At 37.3% G+C, this 16,615-nt stretch overlaps 2 protein-coding genes across 4 annotated transcripts; one reads left to right on the forward strand and one right to left on the reverse strand.

Annotated features, from left to right (window-relative positions):
- Window positions 1-2,239: 2,239 nt before the first annotated feature.
- On the reverse strand, window positions 2,240-4,165 carry LOC125679869 (uncharacterized). Its single transcript, XM_056153357.1, has one exon. It carries the CDS (start codon window positions 4,163-4,165, stop codon window positions 2,240-2,242), a length of 1,926 nt encoding a protein of 641 aa, XP_056009332.1.
- Window positions 4,166-5,942: 1,777 nt separating this feature from the next.
- LOC125678411 (DNA polymerase III PolC-type-like) lies at window positions 5,943-15,720 on the forward strand. Of its 3 annotated transcripts, none has more exons than XM_048916841.2 (4): window positions 5,943-6,077; window positions 13,123-13,315; window positions 13,616-13,750; window positions 14,344-15,720. In XM_048916841.2, exons 2-4 carry the CDS (start codon window positions 13,180-13,182, stop codon window positions 15,159-15,161), a joined length of 1,089 nt encoding a protein of 362 aa, XP_048772798.1. In that variant the 5' UTR covers window positions 5,943-6,077; window positions 13,123-13,179; the 3' UTR covers window positions 15,162-15,720. The 3 variants fall into 3 exon arrangements, with proteins under 3 accessions (XP_048772798.1, XP_048772799.1, XP_048772797.1); XM_048916842.2 differs by lacking the exon at window positions 5,943-6,077 and adding an exon at window positions 6,125-7,234; XM_048916840.2 differs by lacking the exon at window positions 5,943-6,077 and adding an exon at window positions 12,173-12,953.
- Window positions 15,721-16,615: the final 895 nt, after the last annotated feature.

Here is a 16,615-nt window from a genome sequence, read left to right on the forward strand (position 1 = left end):
CTTGCAATAATTTTTTTAGCCCCCATGGCAAACCAATTGAGTAAGGCTTTACGCCCTAATTCGATGAGATGGGCCCGTTGCACGGGATCCCGTTCCCGCTGTAAACGGCGTAACGTTTTCACTAATTTACTCTTTGGTGATGGTCTACCCATGATGATAGGTTACAATGAAATGAAATGGTTACTCACGCGGAGACATTATTTATACTCTGGAGACATGTACACAGCTAACGTGGCAAAGAGTTGACTTCTTAATCTCGGGGGTCTGAGGACTTAAATCTACCAGTAAATACCCGTGAGGAATACGAGTGGCTTCATCCTAGGCCGATAGTAAATGAGGCATTTGTAATTGCCGACTTAACACCCCGATCTGAGACTTATCTCTAGGATTTTTAAACAATACGAGATAATGGGCATTCAGACGGATGGTCCGATGTTGCACGGCTCGATCGAAGAGATTTTGCGTGATGTAAATGACACTGGTATTGCGATGATGCGCTTTGCGTGTAAACCAATCCACAATGGATTCAATGGTCTTTCCCCCATCATATAATAAAAAATCAGTAAATGACGTGTGCAGAGATCGGCGACTAATTGTTTGTCGTCTGAGGGAATATTGTGAATGAATGTCACCGACTCTTGTAATGATTCGTAAGCCGGTTGCCATTCTCGGTAACACCAGACTACTAGTATTTTTTCAGGTGGGGGTCAAATCCATTTCGTACTTTGTACCAATTGTTTCACAAATTCCGTTTTACCTGATTTGGAAGGACCTGCTACTACCATAGTAAATTCGGGTTTCAATTGAAATGGCCCTAGTGTCTCGTATACATCTTGATAAATGACACGAGTTCTAGAGTATCATACATATTTATTTACTAGTAAAAAACTTTAATTTATTCACAAATTTTAAAATACAGTTTATTCAACAAGTAAAAATGCGTGCATTTTCGTCCACAGATTGTCTACAAACAGGACAGTGTGTAAGTCCCGCACCACACACGGCGCAACAGCATAGATGTCCACAAGATAAAAATGCAATTCTCAGTTCACGGTCTAAGCAAATATGACATTTCTGAGTACACGCGGGATTCCCCGCCTCGTCACTGGGTAAGCCCCCCCCCAATCTCGACCACTCGATAAGTCTGGCTTTGGTGTTGAAAGCTTGTCGTACCCATTTTACACTTTTATTGCACACCAAGTAAGCACAACGAGGACTCCAATACGCGTGTTCTATCCAAGGATCGTCCCCGTTCTCCCATTCCACCATCGACACCGAACAGTGAAAACAACACACACAATCTTCCGTTCCTCTGTAAAAGAATCCCGCTTCAGCAATGGCTGGTAATAATTTCTGTAAGACATCGGGTGCTGCTTTAAATGACTCTAGACGATCGAATATTCGGGCATAACCCGGTATGATGGTATGTCATAGTGATCCGCATTTACTCATGTTTGCAAATGAAGTTTTCCCGCAGATGTAATGTCTTTTTAATACCCGTAAGGGAGGGTGTTGTAATGGTAAACCCGCTGTCGCTTGTCGTACATCACGCGTTACAAATGTATTTCTTTACTAAGGGGATGGTGCGAACATCGTGATGTCGTGTTCTTTGAATAAAGTGGGGGTAACGCACGTTGACTTCTTCTTCTTCCCCTTTCAACATTTTTTCTAAGGTGGTGAGGGAAACAATCCTTGAGCGTCAGTCCTTTGACTTTACACATTGATTTTTCCCCCTGGGTCTCGTACGCGTAATTTTTAGGGCTTCTCGACATGTATTTGACGATGCGGTCACCACCCAATTCATCGGTCCAACCTCCTAAACTGTTGATGATGGTGGGGTTGAACCGACTTTCATCGTGTTGGTAAATGATGCTGTCGGTATCGAAATAGAGGACGCGATCCCCCAAAGGCTCTAGAGTCTCGTAGAGATGTAAACGAGCGTGTGCGGTGGTAAAACACGCTAACACCACATTGCCAAAAGGACAATCTTCTAAAAATTCTTCTTTTTCCTGATAATTGATCAGCATCATGTCGGTTTCGGGGTGATCTCGATTTTCCAGCAGCTCGACTCCTTTGATTTCTAGAGTGGCATCTTGTAATTTTTTCTGTAATTCTTCTTCTTCGGTTAAATACTGTGTTTGTGCTAGTTGTAATCGTTGTGCAAATTTTCCCCAGAGACAATTTAAAAAGAATTTGGCAATGGTTCTACGGACGGGGTTTTTCTCAATGTCTATTAGATTCATGAAGATGCCTTCCCGGCGCTGGATCTCACTGATGTATTCTTGTTTCTGTTCGCGCGTTTGACATTCATCGGGAAATCCGGAAGCTTCTTGTTTGACTTCAAGAAAGTGTCGATGTAAGATCGAAACAAATCCTCGCTGGTCTTTTCAAAATGCCAGACTTCGTGGATGTGCTCGAGCCGATAGCCGAGATCTAGAACTTTGTGTACTTCTACGATCACCCAGGTTCTGGTCAGACTGCGTTCTGAATCGGTGTGACTGCATCGATCGTCGGGTCCTAAGTTGCGATGTTCGGCGCAGGTTCGGCATAAGGGGAAGAGTAATTTTCCGCCTGTCTTGTAGGGTAGCACGGGATGATACAGACCTCGGGGTGGGAGGACGCGGCAACGAATGAGCCCAAAGTACTCTCTCACATCGGCGAAATCGCTGGTGATGACTTGAGGATGGTAAATGGGAAACGGTTTGTATTTCAACACGTAAGGATACAGGGAACACACATCGATGTATTGCATGTCTCCCTCCTCGCAATACAGGCGCGTGGCATTGGTATGACCCCCGTATAAGGCGTCGCGTAGGCTTAATGGGTTCTGAATATCGAGGTCTCGTAGGAATGTTTGTAACTCCGGATTGTTTTTGACTTGTCGATCAAACACGTGTTCCCAGATACTCACTACCGTATATCCTTGTTGCTCTAAGGTGGCGGCACGTTTCAAGGTCTGCTCGTACAGAGTTTGATACGTCTGCTGGACTCGATGGAGATGGGTTTCCGTCAACAGATTCGGATAACAGGTGGGGCACCCGTGCCAGTAGCAGCCGTAAAATTCGTACACGGTGCGGGATTCGTCGTCGTAGCCGTCCACTGTATAGGATCCTATGGTGATTTCACCCCCGTTCTTAGCATGACGTATGTTGCGGTCTAGGGAGGTGAGCCAGCGGCAGGCCTTGGCCGAGTAGCGGCGCGACGGTAGGTAACCCATATTGGAGATGATGGCAATGGTGTCCTGTGCCATGAATCCTCGTCGATAAGCTAAATTAGCCGTGCTGGCAAAAGTTATTAATTTCTGAAACGGATCGACACGGACGAGCCCGTAGAGAGTCGCCTTAAATTGCGCACAACAACGGCGTAAAATATCCACATCCGAGATACGGTAAGCCAAGAATTCCTTCTGGAAATCGAACACTTTTCCGGCCTGTTGATTGTACCAGGTATAGAAGGCTGCACGATTGGCGATCGACATGTCGTCAGGATTGTAGTAGTGGGCATCTGGATAAGGACCCACATAATTCTGGTTCTGTTCCGTGTTGAAAAAGTGGGGGAAATTACCTTTTTTCAGTTCTGTTAAACTAAACGCAGAGGGCATATTGGCGAGGGCAAAGGGGAGGAAATTGTACGAATCGATGAATCTCAATCCGAACACTCCCATGCACAAGATTTTACTGCCGTTGAGGATGACTGCGGGTTTGATACAGGCCATGTGCACCAGATAATTCAAGATGAACTGTCCATCGTATCCCTTGAAATTGTGCGCAATGGCAGTAGTTTCATCGTGTTTGAAGGACACATTACCCTTCTCGTCTGTCTCGGATTGTAATAACCAGTCCATAAACTGCTTTAAGGTGTCTGGGCCTTGAAATACAAAGCGGCGTTGCGATCCAAACGCTTGACAGTGTTCACAGCGCGTGTCGATGTCTAAACTGTCGCAATGTTGACACACGCGTTCGGCCACACAGAGATTAGGGTTGTGAACTCCGTTCTCCTGTGTACATTCAAAATCGAAATAAATGTACATTTTCAATTCCTTGTTGCGTTTGGGCTTGGGTTTCTTTTGAACGAAGCAGAGCTGTGGGTTGGTGACGAGTTTCTTACAGATGTGACATTGTGTTTTACCGCCACACGCGTGTCCCTTTAATAATTTCTTGCTCATCCATTTCTGGCACTGGTCGCAACGTCCCATTAAACTACAGACGGTTGTCGCGGTAATGGTACTGTAAGGTTTCAAGTGGGTCTGGTAACACGTAACATTTCTAAAAAAAAAAAAAAAAAAAAAATCCCTTACAATGAGAGCATTCCGTGCGGGTGCCGTCCGGGGAACAGGGGGTGTCGGCCAAACAAAACGAACAGCGGTGAGGACAGACGGTACGGTGGTCTTCGATGTGGCTATATCCAACATCACAGTAATCACAATAATGTGTATTCTCCGTCACTCCCGACATCGATGTTATGGCATCGTAATGCTCGTTATCCAGCAGGATGTTCAAACATTTTCCGTTCCCTTGTCCTTTGTAGATGGGGTCTAATATAGCATTCGCTGTGAGTTCGTCTTAAATTGAAATATTTTCAAGCAATACTCGAGAGCCAGGACCTGTTGTAATTTCTCCTACTCCTGAGGCCACAAGGATGGTCGATTTCACACCCGGCCAGTTCCATGAGAGCTAAGGCCTGTCGTTTCTGGTCGAGAGCTCGTACATCCCCTTTTCTCATCCTTAACCTTTTCTTCTCCATTCGGCGTCAGAATGCTCGGGTTTTTGACTGTGAAGTTGCGCCACAACGATAACTCTGGGGAGACACAATGAATCGTCGGGGTTGTCGATCCGAACGATGGCTCTCTTGGAGGTCTTGAATTTCTCCTTATCCACGTGCAGGTATTTTTTCTTCATGTCGCCGCCACTCCCTTGGGGGTATTTCACGTGGAAGAAATCCAGCTGGATAGATCCGTCTGTGATGACAAATTCCTTCTTAGATTGCTGAACGGCTTCTATTTTGTTTAAAATTTTCTCCTCGTTGAGGTTTTTGGACTGCGTAAATTCGACCCAGATGTCTGAATCCAAAGCGGGGTGTCGAATGTTGAGCCGTACATAATCGTTAGGGTTACACTGCATCCGTAATTTCACCTTTTGAAGTAAATCCCGAAATAAACGCCGAATAATTGAAGAATCTGGAATAGGCCTAAAAGTTACGTTGTAGACATTTTGTTTCACTTTGAATTTCCGGGAATGACGATCTCTATCCAGCTGAATATGATAGTATTCCGACACTAACCTTCTAGGTTGTTGATTTCGTTCTCCGCGACCTTGCTGTAAAATTCCCAGTCGCTCTCTATTCCGTCTGCGGAGTTGTAATCCACGCGCTCGTTGTACGTGAAGATGTTGTTCTAAATATCTCAATCACTGCTCCCTTCTATCTCTCTATATATCCTGGATTCGCTCAGACATGATGCTGAAAAGTGACAATGTGACCTCTGTATCGCGTTTTTATGTCCCTCTAACACGAACACACTTTCCCACTTGTCCAGCTTGACCCGCCCACACACCTGACACCTGCAACTTGCACCTGCTTAGCCCCGCCTCTCGATACACTTTAACTCTGTGTAAAATTGTGTTTTATAAAACTACCAAATAGCTGAGTTCATTGTTTACAAAATACCCGCGTTTCCGAAAAATGAAAACGAAACCTGGCGGGTATCTATTTTTCTAGTCATGATGCAATACTTCTGCACGCGCGACAGTTGTTTTTCAGAAAATCAGTTTCTCTCACGGTAAAACACCAGGTGTTGGAGCACGTGCCCACGCCCTAGAGCCTCCCAGTAAATTGTTGATTAGATAAATGTGTAAACTATTTACATAGTTAACCGAATTCCGTTTTATAAAACTACCGAATAGCTGAGTTCATTGTTCACAAAATACCTGCATTTTCGAGAAATGAACACGACACCTGGCGGGTATCTATTTCTCTAGTCATAATGCAATACTTCTGCATGCGCAACAGTTGTTTTTCAGAAAACCAGTTTCTCTCACGGTAAAACACCAGGTGTTGGAGCACGTGCCACGCGCTAGAGGGTCAGTAAATTGTTCAAATTGTTGATTTGATAAATGTGTAAACTATTTAAATAGTTAACCGAATTCCGTTTTATATAACTACCGAATAGCTGAGTTTATTATTATTATTATTTACAGTATTTATATAGCGCATTATATAATATAAAAAAAAATACTCTAAGCGCTTTACATTAAAATAACAATAAACTACAATTAAAAATTGAACATATCTAAAACAGTGTAAAAAAATAATATTCGTTTCATTAAAAGAATATGAATTCTAGCACTGGCTTATACAAAATCGTGATTAAACTACAGAAAATACATACAAAAAGGTTTCATAAAAAAGAATATTAATACTGTCACTGGAAATGGCTTACATAAAATCGTGATAAGCAAGTCTGAAGAAGTAAGTTTTTATATTTTTCTTGAAAAGTTCGAAAGAATTTTCGTTGCGGATGTAACTTGGAAGGTTATTCCAGAGTGTGGCGGTTGCTTTGTCAAACCTTCTGTCGCCATACGTTTTGGTCTTAACTCTTGGTGTTTTCGGATCGTAAAGACCTTGATGGATTGTATGGACTGACCAGTTCTTCAAGGTAGACAGGTACAAGACCGTGGAGAGCTTTAAATGTGTACATTAACAGTTTGTACTGAACCCTGAAATGTACTGGAAGCCAATGGAGTTTCACTAAAACTGGTGTAATGTGCTCATTTTTCTTAGTTCTGGTAATCAGCCGTGCTGCTGAATTCTGCACACGCTGTAACTTTGACACATGTCAGAATTAACACCATAGAAAAGGGCGTTTTCATAGTCTAAACGCGAAGTCACTTGCGAACTGACCAAAGTCTTGCAGGCGTCTTCAGTAATGAATGGTCTTATGCGTCCAATGTATCGGATCTGAAAAAAGCATGCCTTTGATATAGCAGTTGCCTGTTTTCGCATGCTTAGTGTTCTGTCAAAAAATACACCTAGGTTTTTAACAAACGAAACATCATGCACAACGGATTTATTGTTTACAAAATACCCGCGTTTCCGAAAAATGAAAACGAAACCTGACGGGTATATATTTTTCTAGTCATGATGCAACACTTCTGCACGCCCGACAGTTGTTTTTCAGAAAATCAGTTTTTCTCACGGTAAAACGCCAGGTGTTGGAGCACATGTCACGCGCTAGAAGGTCAGTAAATTGTTCAAATTGTTGATTTGATAAATGTGTAAACTTTTAATTGTTCATTTAATAAATGTGTAAACTTTCAACCATTGTTCTTCTTTAATTCAATTCTTTATTTGAAATTTAACAAAAAGGAATACAAAAGGAATATACATACAAAAGGTATACAAAAGCAATATCAAAACGTTCACACGCTATCTCCCCACCTCGGGTCGGTGTAATGACCTGATAAGTGTAATGTCCTGATTGACCTGATGGGCAGTAATTCTATCTACACTAAAGCATATTTTAAAAATATGATATTTTAAGATTTGATCTAATTAAATATACGTTTTTCTTTCATAAAATACTAATTTTTCAAAACTATATGCATTTTAATGCATAATAATTCATCATTTTCAAACCCGAGGGGTGTAATGTCCTGATATTTAGTGTAATGTCCTGATGAGACATTTCTACAAAAATGATACATTTTTACGATGTTTTATGCATCCAAATTAATTATGGTTATGAGTTGGTATATATCTTAAGATATTCAACTATTATTTTTGATATTTTTTGGTTATTTTTCATTATTTTAGGTTTAAAATAAACCAAGGGTGTAATGTCCTGATATCGGAATGACCTGATGACACGGTAGAGCGTTATTGAGTAATGTCCTGATGTGTTATCTTATTGTCACAAAGCTTCTTATGATGATATTTGTTTTCATATTGAATTCTTTCACAAACATACATTTGTCAAATGATATTTTTAAAAATCATTAATCAATAATATGGTTATTTGTTATTTCAAACTTATACTACATGTACATCAAAGGTGAAATATCCTGATATTGGAATGACCTGATAAAAACTGATATGAGCATTACGGATAAATCAAAATTAAATGATAGAATTGTTCATTATATCAATATTAATACAATGGCTGTACAATGTAAGTAGTTATAAAGCATTGGGTGAAAGGAGACATTTGCTTTCGGAATTTCCAAAAGATCAGAAGATCTCTACATGCACAATTATTAAAGATGTGGTATACTTAATATACACTTACATATAATAGAATAAGGGAGAAGCATTAGAAGACAGAATATGTACTCTGTGTTCTTTAGATAGTGTACAAGATGAGAGTCACGTTTTGCTACATTGTACTGCATACTTAAAAATATCAGAACAGAATTCTTTACTAGTATTGGTTGTAGAACAACACTATCTATGTCAAATTCAGGTTGTATTATTTTTCTAACGAATTTCCCTTGACACACCGCCCAATTTATACGTTCAGCTTATATTACGTTCAGCTTATATTTACAGACAGTCTTTGATATACAGAAAACGCTATGTGTAAATATATATTATTACTACAGTAACTTGATCCGAAGAGTCGGATCACGTCGAGTTGACAGGCGCAGATCATCAGATCACACGAGACGCGAAGCGTCGAGTTTGATCTGATGACCCCCGCCTGTCAACGAGACGTGACCCAACTCTTCGGATCAAGTTACTGTAGTAATGATAAGTTTATTATATACCCCCTTCTGCATTTTAAATCCACATTTATAAGATGATAAATGTAATCCAAATTATCAAAAACACAGACATACCATGAAATTATGTTTTGTGTATGTAGTTTTGTTTTGTGACACGGTCAATATTTTCCACAAATAACGTTGCGTTTATGCATTGTGACGTCATTGTGACGGCATCAGTTTCAGAGGATACTGATACGGAATCAGAAAACCACAGTGTGGTGATCCGTAAAACCGGATCACGCGCTGTGAAATCCACAGTATCAACGAACGATACATTGATGGGTATATAATAATTATAGGTTATAGACTTTGTATGGGAAAATATGACGACCGAGTTTTTTGGCGCGTAGACGAACCGAGCTTGCGAGGTCCGTCCGCGACAAAAAACGAGGTCGTCATATTTCCCATACAAAGTCTATAACCTTTTTATTATATACTTTCAATTTCATTTAGAAACTAGCAATAATTTTATTTTTAACAATAACTTTATCGGTTTAACTTAGTAAAAGAATGAAAAAAACGAAAAATTTGAAAATTAACGGCGTAGAAATTTGATTGTGACGTAATGTTTGCGGGCCGGAATGTTTTCGGGCACATATCGTGTGATATATGCCCGCAAACTTTTGAAGAAAAAAGAAGAGATGAAATTGAAAGTATATAATAATATATTATATTTGTAGTGTTATAACATTCGGATCAAATGCAACGTAATAAAGCAGGCTACAACACGAGTTATCGGGTCATTCTTTTTTATTTATGATTTCTTACAAAATGGTTTTCCGCCAATATGAATATTTGGTTTATAAAATAACGGTGCATCAGCAGCAACATCATAATTGTTACTGAGGTTACATAATATAAGCCATGCTTTGAATACATCTATCCAAAATTTATTTTTCAATATTTTTAAGAATATTGTGATATAATCACTTCCGCAGTTTATCACTTTGTAAAGTCCAACTTTAGAATAAAATGTTCCATTCCTCTATTTGAAAACATGAGATATCTTATCAATAATATTTTCATAGACGCTGTGAATTCCATTAGAATACCATTTTCAATCTCCCATCTTCATATTTTTTAACAATGACCTCATTTTTTACCCTCTGTGTTGAATTATTCCATATAAACAAGAAATATATCTTTTCTAATTCCTTAAGGTAGTATTCAGATGAGTTTAGGATTGGCATAAAAATGTGAATTACTAATTTCTTGATAACTGTAATTTTCCCAACGGGAGTTTAAAACCTTTTCTCCCATTGTTTGATTAAAGAATTTTGTTTCATAATATTATTTGGTATCTTTTCCAATTCCACATCAAAATGTATTTCTAACAAAGTAAATCTGGTAGTACCCCACCTAAGTCTGGGCAGCAAAGTTTCCTTACTTTACTTTTTGGAACTTAACCATATTACTGGTACATGAGTTGGCTTTTTTTCATAATTAATATGAAGTCCAGACATTTATGATTCCCCCCCCCCCCAAGTTTCTATGTGAGAATTCTTCACCGCCATCAAGAATAAGTGAGGTATCATCAGTCAATTTTTTTCTACATTATTCACAGTAATGCCTTTAAAATTTGTAATCATTCTAATTTAAATATCTAATATTTCTGCATGCATATTAAAAATATATAGGTCGATAATAGCACCCCCCCCCCAGTCTGCAACCTCTCTTAATAGTTATTTTATATCAGATAGAGATTTATTGCAGATTAATATCTGTAATAAAAATTGATATCCAATCTGAAAAAGAAGAAAACTCTTTATAACACTTGTTTAAGCAACGGTTGATAATTATGTTTTACAACATATAAAATATAACCAACAAGCCATTCAAACAAATTAATCACTACAAAAATGTATACACGTACGTAACATTACAAATCAGATTGATAAAATACTTCATTACACTAATTATCAGGACATTACAATATTCGCTTAAATTTTGCTAAATGTGATAAAATGGGTATAAAATAATCTGTTTACACTTTTTTTCTTTTATAATATATAAAGAATGACAAAATAAGTTATAAAAAATAATAACTATTTCATTTCAAGGTTTATTTCCTTATCAATAGTTAGTATATAAGATTTAAAATAACAAATAACCATTATTGATTTATTTTGTATCATTTTAATAGATGCATGTTTGTGAAAGAATTCAATATGAAAACAAATATCATCATAAGAAGCTTTGTGACAATAAAATAACACATCAGGACATTACTCAATAACGCTCTACCGTGTCATCAGGTCATTCCGATATCAGGACATTACACCCTTGGTTTATTTTAAACCTAAAATAATGAAAAATAACCAAAAAATATCAAAAATAATAGTTGAATATCTTAAGATACATACCAGCTCATAACCATAATTAATTTGGATGCATAAAACATCGTAAAAATGTATCATTTTTGTAGAAATGTCTCATCAGGACATTACACTAAATATCAGGACATTACACCCCTCGGGTTTGAAAATGATGAATTATTATGCATTAAAATGCATATGTTTTTGAAAAATTAGTATTTTATGAAAGAAAAACGTATATTTAATTAGATCTAGATCAAATCTTAAAATATCATATTTTTAAAATATGCTTTAGTGTAGATAGAATTATTGCCCATCAGGTCAAAAGGTTTGAAAATTATTATCTATCAGTATCAGATTTATTTCTAAAGAGGACGAGGAGTCGTATGAAATTTCATGCTCAATTATCCCCAATTACATAACGTTGTAATGCAAAATACGAATAAACTTTTTCAACTGAGTGTTTACTTTGAAAATGATACGGATTTAATTCAGACCTTCATTCATTTGATATACCATACATTTTGAGATATCTGCTACTTTTACAATTTGATTCGAGTTACTCTGAAATTTCAACATTGGTGTGAATACCGTAAGGAACTTTGTGTTTGTATTAGATATCTGACGAATTTACGGCTAAACATATGACAAGAAGTGATAGAGGGTGTTTTGATACGCCACGAATTTTCAGATATCGCTCTTTAGGAAATCAGCTACTTGTACATTTTGATTATCGGTACAATGAAATTTCAAGATCTATGTGAATACCTTAAGGAACTCTATGTTTATATCATATATTTAACTAACTTACAACGATACGTATGGCGAGTAGTGATATTGGGGGTATCGTGATATGTCATGAATTTTCAGATATCACGCTTAAGGAAGTCAGCTACTTATACCTTTTGATGGCAGGTAACCTGAAATTTCAAGATTTTCGTAGATATCTTAAGATATCTGAAAATGTATGGTATATCAAATGAATGAAGGTTTGAATTCAATCCGTATCATTTTTAAAGTAACATGCACTCAGTTTAAAAAGTTTATTCGTATTTTGCATTACAACGTTATGTAATAGAGGATAATTGAGCATGAAATTTCATACGACTCCTCGTCCTCTTTAGAAATAAATCTGATAGATAATAATTTTCAAACTCATTAACCTTTATCTGGTAGATGGCTATCATTAATTATAACTTTCATACTTTGTAGTAGCTGGCTACGAGTAGCTAACTTTTCTTACTTTTAGTAGCTGGTTACTAGTAACTGGCCTACTAGTAGCTAACTTTTCCAGGTTCAAGTAGCTGGCTACTAGTAGCCAACTTTTCTCGTTTTTTAAAGTAGCCAGTTACTAGTAGCCAACATTACCGATCTCTTTAACTGCACTCAGTTGAACCGCCTATCGAGCGGGGTTATACTACTCATACCAAGTGTGTTCCAAGGTTTTGTGGATCCAAGAGAAGACCAGCTGAGACACACTGGCATCGAAGTTTACCGTACAAGACATCACTGAGTGACCCAGTTTTGAAAGAAAAACTTGATGAAATCTTTGAACCTGTGATTGCCAAAGCTACCTTGTATAGTGATTTAGGGTCCAGCCAATCTTGCGAACATGCTAACCGAGCAGTCAGTTTACGAGCACCAAACCACTTGCATTATGGGGAAAGTCAAAACCTTGACTTCCGTCTAAAAGCTACTGCAGCATGTATGAATGAAGGTCGCAAATACTTACCGGAGGTAGACAAGCTTGATGTTATCTTGAGGTGTTTGTTGAGTTTTGTTCAATTTCCTGTTGTCAGTTTTGACCATTTCTTGCAGCTTATTTTTGGAAATTTATATTACTAACAAAAACTCTTCGATGGATGTGTATATTTTCAAAGTAAGAAAACATTATTTACATTAACTTTAGGCTAATATTTATTGCTATAAATGAAAGGTGAAGATAACGAACAGTGATGAATCTCATATAATTCATAATTTTTGAATTACTCGAAAAGAATGATGAATTCTTGTTCATTCTTATTAAATGTATTTACTCTTACTAACAGGTATTTAAAGAACACGGATTATCCCCTGGTCATCATACACTGAAATATTCGGAGAAGATGGACATGAAAAGACAGAAGAGACAGGAAAGATCAAAGTTGCCTGAAAAGAAGCGCCGTCGATTGGATTTGAAGCAGGAGAGAATTACCCACAAAGGAGCCAACGAAGCAGCTGAAGGAGATACACATCAATCAGGTAAACAATAACTTACAAAGTGTTAGTTTATGAATAAATGTTGAAATTGATTGTTTGATTGATTGGTGTTTTCCGCCACACTCAACAATTTTTCAGTTATATGGTGGCACCCTGTTTTTATTGGTGGAAGAGAGAACCCAGATACAATGTAGCTGGGAAGAGACCACCGACCTTCCGAAAGTAAACTGAGAAACTTTCTCACTTACCGGCGCGAGTGGGATTCGAACCCACGCCGACAGAGGTGAGAGGCCGTGTGATTGTTTGTATATTAGAGATACATGTATATTCATATTTCATTAGAAGTTGGACTTTCTGACCAAGTCGACATCCATACTATTCCTGATGCAGTTCCCAAACCAGGATTCACCAAAGTCGACCACCTGAACAAAGTTCAAGAGAATAGGGTCATTATCGACCTAGAAACTACAGGATTGAGTAAGAAATATAATTGACTTCCACATTTTAGCTCACCTTAGCTGAAATCTCAAGTGAGCTTTTCTGATCGCTTGTTGTCCGTCGTCTGTCAGTCCGTCTGTAAACTTTTTACATTTCCGACTTCTTCTCCAGAACCACCAAGCCATTTTCAACCAAACTTGGCAAAAAGCATCCTTGGGTGAAGGGCATTCAAGTTTGTTCAAATGAAAGACCATGTCCTCCTCAAAGGGGAGATAATCACAAAAATGCAAGAACAGAGTGGGGTCATTTAAAAATGTTCTCAAGAACCACTGGGCCAGAAAAGCTGAATTTTACATGAAAGCTTCCTGACATATTGCAGATTCAAGTTTGTTAAAATCATGGCCCATGGGGGTAGGATGGGGCCATAATAGGGCATCAAAGTTTTACTTGCGAATATATAAGGAAAATCTATAAATATGGGCTCAGGTCAGCGATGTGGTTCATGGGCTCTTTGTTGGAATTTTGAATACTATTACCAATTCTGTATTTAGAGTAAATTACATGTATTTAAATAGTTTATATAAATAATTGTTTTCATAAGTGTTCAATTCAATTTTATGGATCTTTTTCAGTTCAGCCTGGACTAATGCCTCATATCACACAGATTGCTGCACAAGTTATGGATTCTGATGCCGAGTTTTCATGTTATGTTTCACCTAAAGTACCCATCAATGAAAAAGCTGAGCAGATAACTGGTATATCCTGGGATGGTGAACACATGACTGTGCACGGAAAGCAAGTGGCAACTGTATCGATAACAGAAGCACTTTCAAAAATTTTAAAATTTTTGAAGAGCATTAGCAATGTTATTTTAATTGCACACAATGGAAGCGTTTTTGACTTCCGTGTTCTATCCTATGCTATATGTAGAGTAGGAATGATGAATGAATTTTCAAATCATGTTTTAGCATTTGTGGATTCTTTGTCATCATTGCGTTCAAAAGTTCCAAACCTTCGTTCTTATAAGCAAGAATTTCTAGCAGAATATTTCTGTCAAGAATCTTACAATGCTCATGATGCAGTTCATGATGTCAAAATGTTAGCCAAGATTTTGTGTGCAAGTGGCATGACAAAAGTAGATTATGTAAAACATTCTTATGCATCAAATTGTCATTTTTTACAAGAAAAGTTCAATCTTGCCAAGGCCAAAAATATTGGCACCCTACATTGTCTTGTTGCCAGTGGTGTACTCGAATTAGCTACTGCAGAAAATATCGCAGGCTCTGGCCTAAATCTACAACATTTGAAACTTGTTTGGCAGAGAGATGGTGAAGATGGTCTGAGAAATATTTTTACTGCAAAAAATTGTATTGAGAAACCACGTGTTACCAAAGATAAAAAGTTGTTGGGAAATATTATTCCAAAGCTTTGTTCATTTTTTGAACAGTAAATTTGCCATGTTTTATAAGCATGTTTTGTGTTTGACACATGTAAAGTTGATACATTAGCTATTCGGTCTTTAGATGTGAAAAGTAAACTTTATATGATAATGAGCATTTCCTGATGATTCAAGGTCAGGTTGAGGTTAGTGACATGTATCATTGTTTTATCAAGAGTTCCCATGCTTTCATTGTTTGAATGATACATTTTTCATGTCTGTTAATTTTTTTTTCAAATTGGAATTTTGCATCAAAATGTTTCAATGTTAAGATTTTGTAGGGAGGGTGTGTGTGTTCAACATAGCATAATTAAAGTTTTCTATGGTAAATGTCTTTATAATTGTGGTAAACAATTATATAGGGATTGAACTTCATTTGCAGTACATTATTTGTGACAATTTTGCATTTATTTTTTTTAAACAGCGATTTTGTACATTTCACCTTTTTGCATTTGAATTTTTATTTTTCTATTTTTCATGTTTTCTCATAGTCAGACTGTCTTTTTGACGTTAGAAGTGTTTTATAATAATCAAAATTATGCTATAATAATAAAAGAAAACTTTAAATGTCTATTTATTTCTTATTTTATTTCATTATTTAAAAAAAAGTTGTAGCATAATTGAAAAAATGTGGGGAGATAAAAATAATTGATAATATAAGGTGTTTTTGTGGCAAGTTTTCAATGAAAAACATAGATATAGCTTTTACCATCAATTATGGTCATAATAGACACCTTGATTTACATTTTATAAAAATCAGCTTATGTGAGTTGGATACCTTAAAGCTGGTGACGTTTCTAAAGGAGTGAACAAGTCTTGAATTGGACATTTACTGTATCAGACTGTAAAGTTGGCACAAACTTAATCCGTCCTCGTTTTCATTTCGTTATTTATCTTGGGCAACATAAGTGATCCCATCTCCACAAAACATACATAATACATGATCTCTCTAGGAATAAATGTTTAGCTTATATTGTCTGGGGAGCACAGAAGTAGCGCTGCACCATCGCTTCTCGCCGCTGTAACCCGAGTCCAATCCCCGTGATCAGCAGTGGTTGTATTTGAGAGGGTATGACGGTCACTCACACAGGTTTCCCCCGTGTAATCCGGTTTTCTCCCACATAATGACCCCCTAGCACCAACATCTGTGCATCAAAGGACCCGATTGGAAATAAGCTTTCAACCTTTAATGGGTTATCCTTGGTACATGTATGTACATATATTTGTATGTATATACTGAATAAACATTTATCTATTCATTTTTAGAAATACACAATGTAAGCATATACATGTAGTAGTATACAGTATAACCAGTGAGGCAGAAATTATTTGTGCCTCCCATGTTTCTATATCCCCCCATAAAACAAATAAACTAGACATTTGTACCCTATACATGTGTAATGTAATGCAAGATATTTTAAAATTCAAGTTAGAAGGTCAGCGATTGTATCAAGAAATGCAACACA

Source organism: Ostrea edulis, chromosome 2, assembly GCF_947568905.1.
Source record: "Ostrea edulis chromosome 2, xbOstEdul1.1, whole genome shotgun sequence".
Classification (NCBI taxonomy): domain Eukaryota; kingdom Metazoa; phylum Mollusca; class Bivalvia; order Ostreida; family Ostreidae; genus Ostrea; species Ostrea edulis.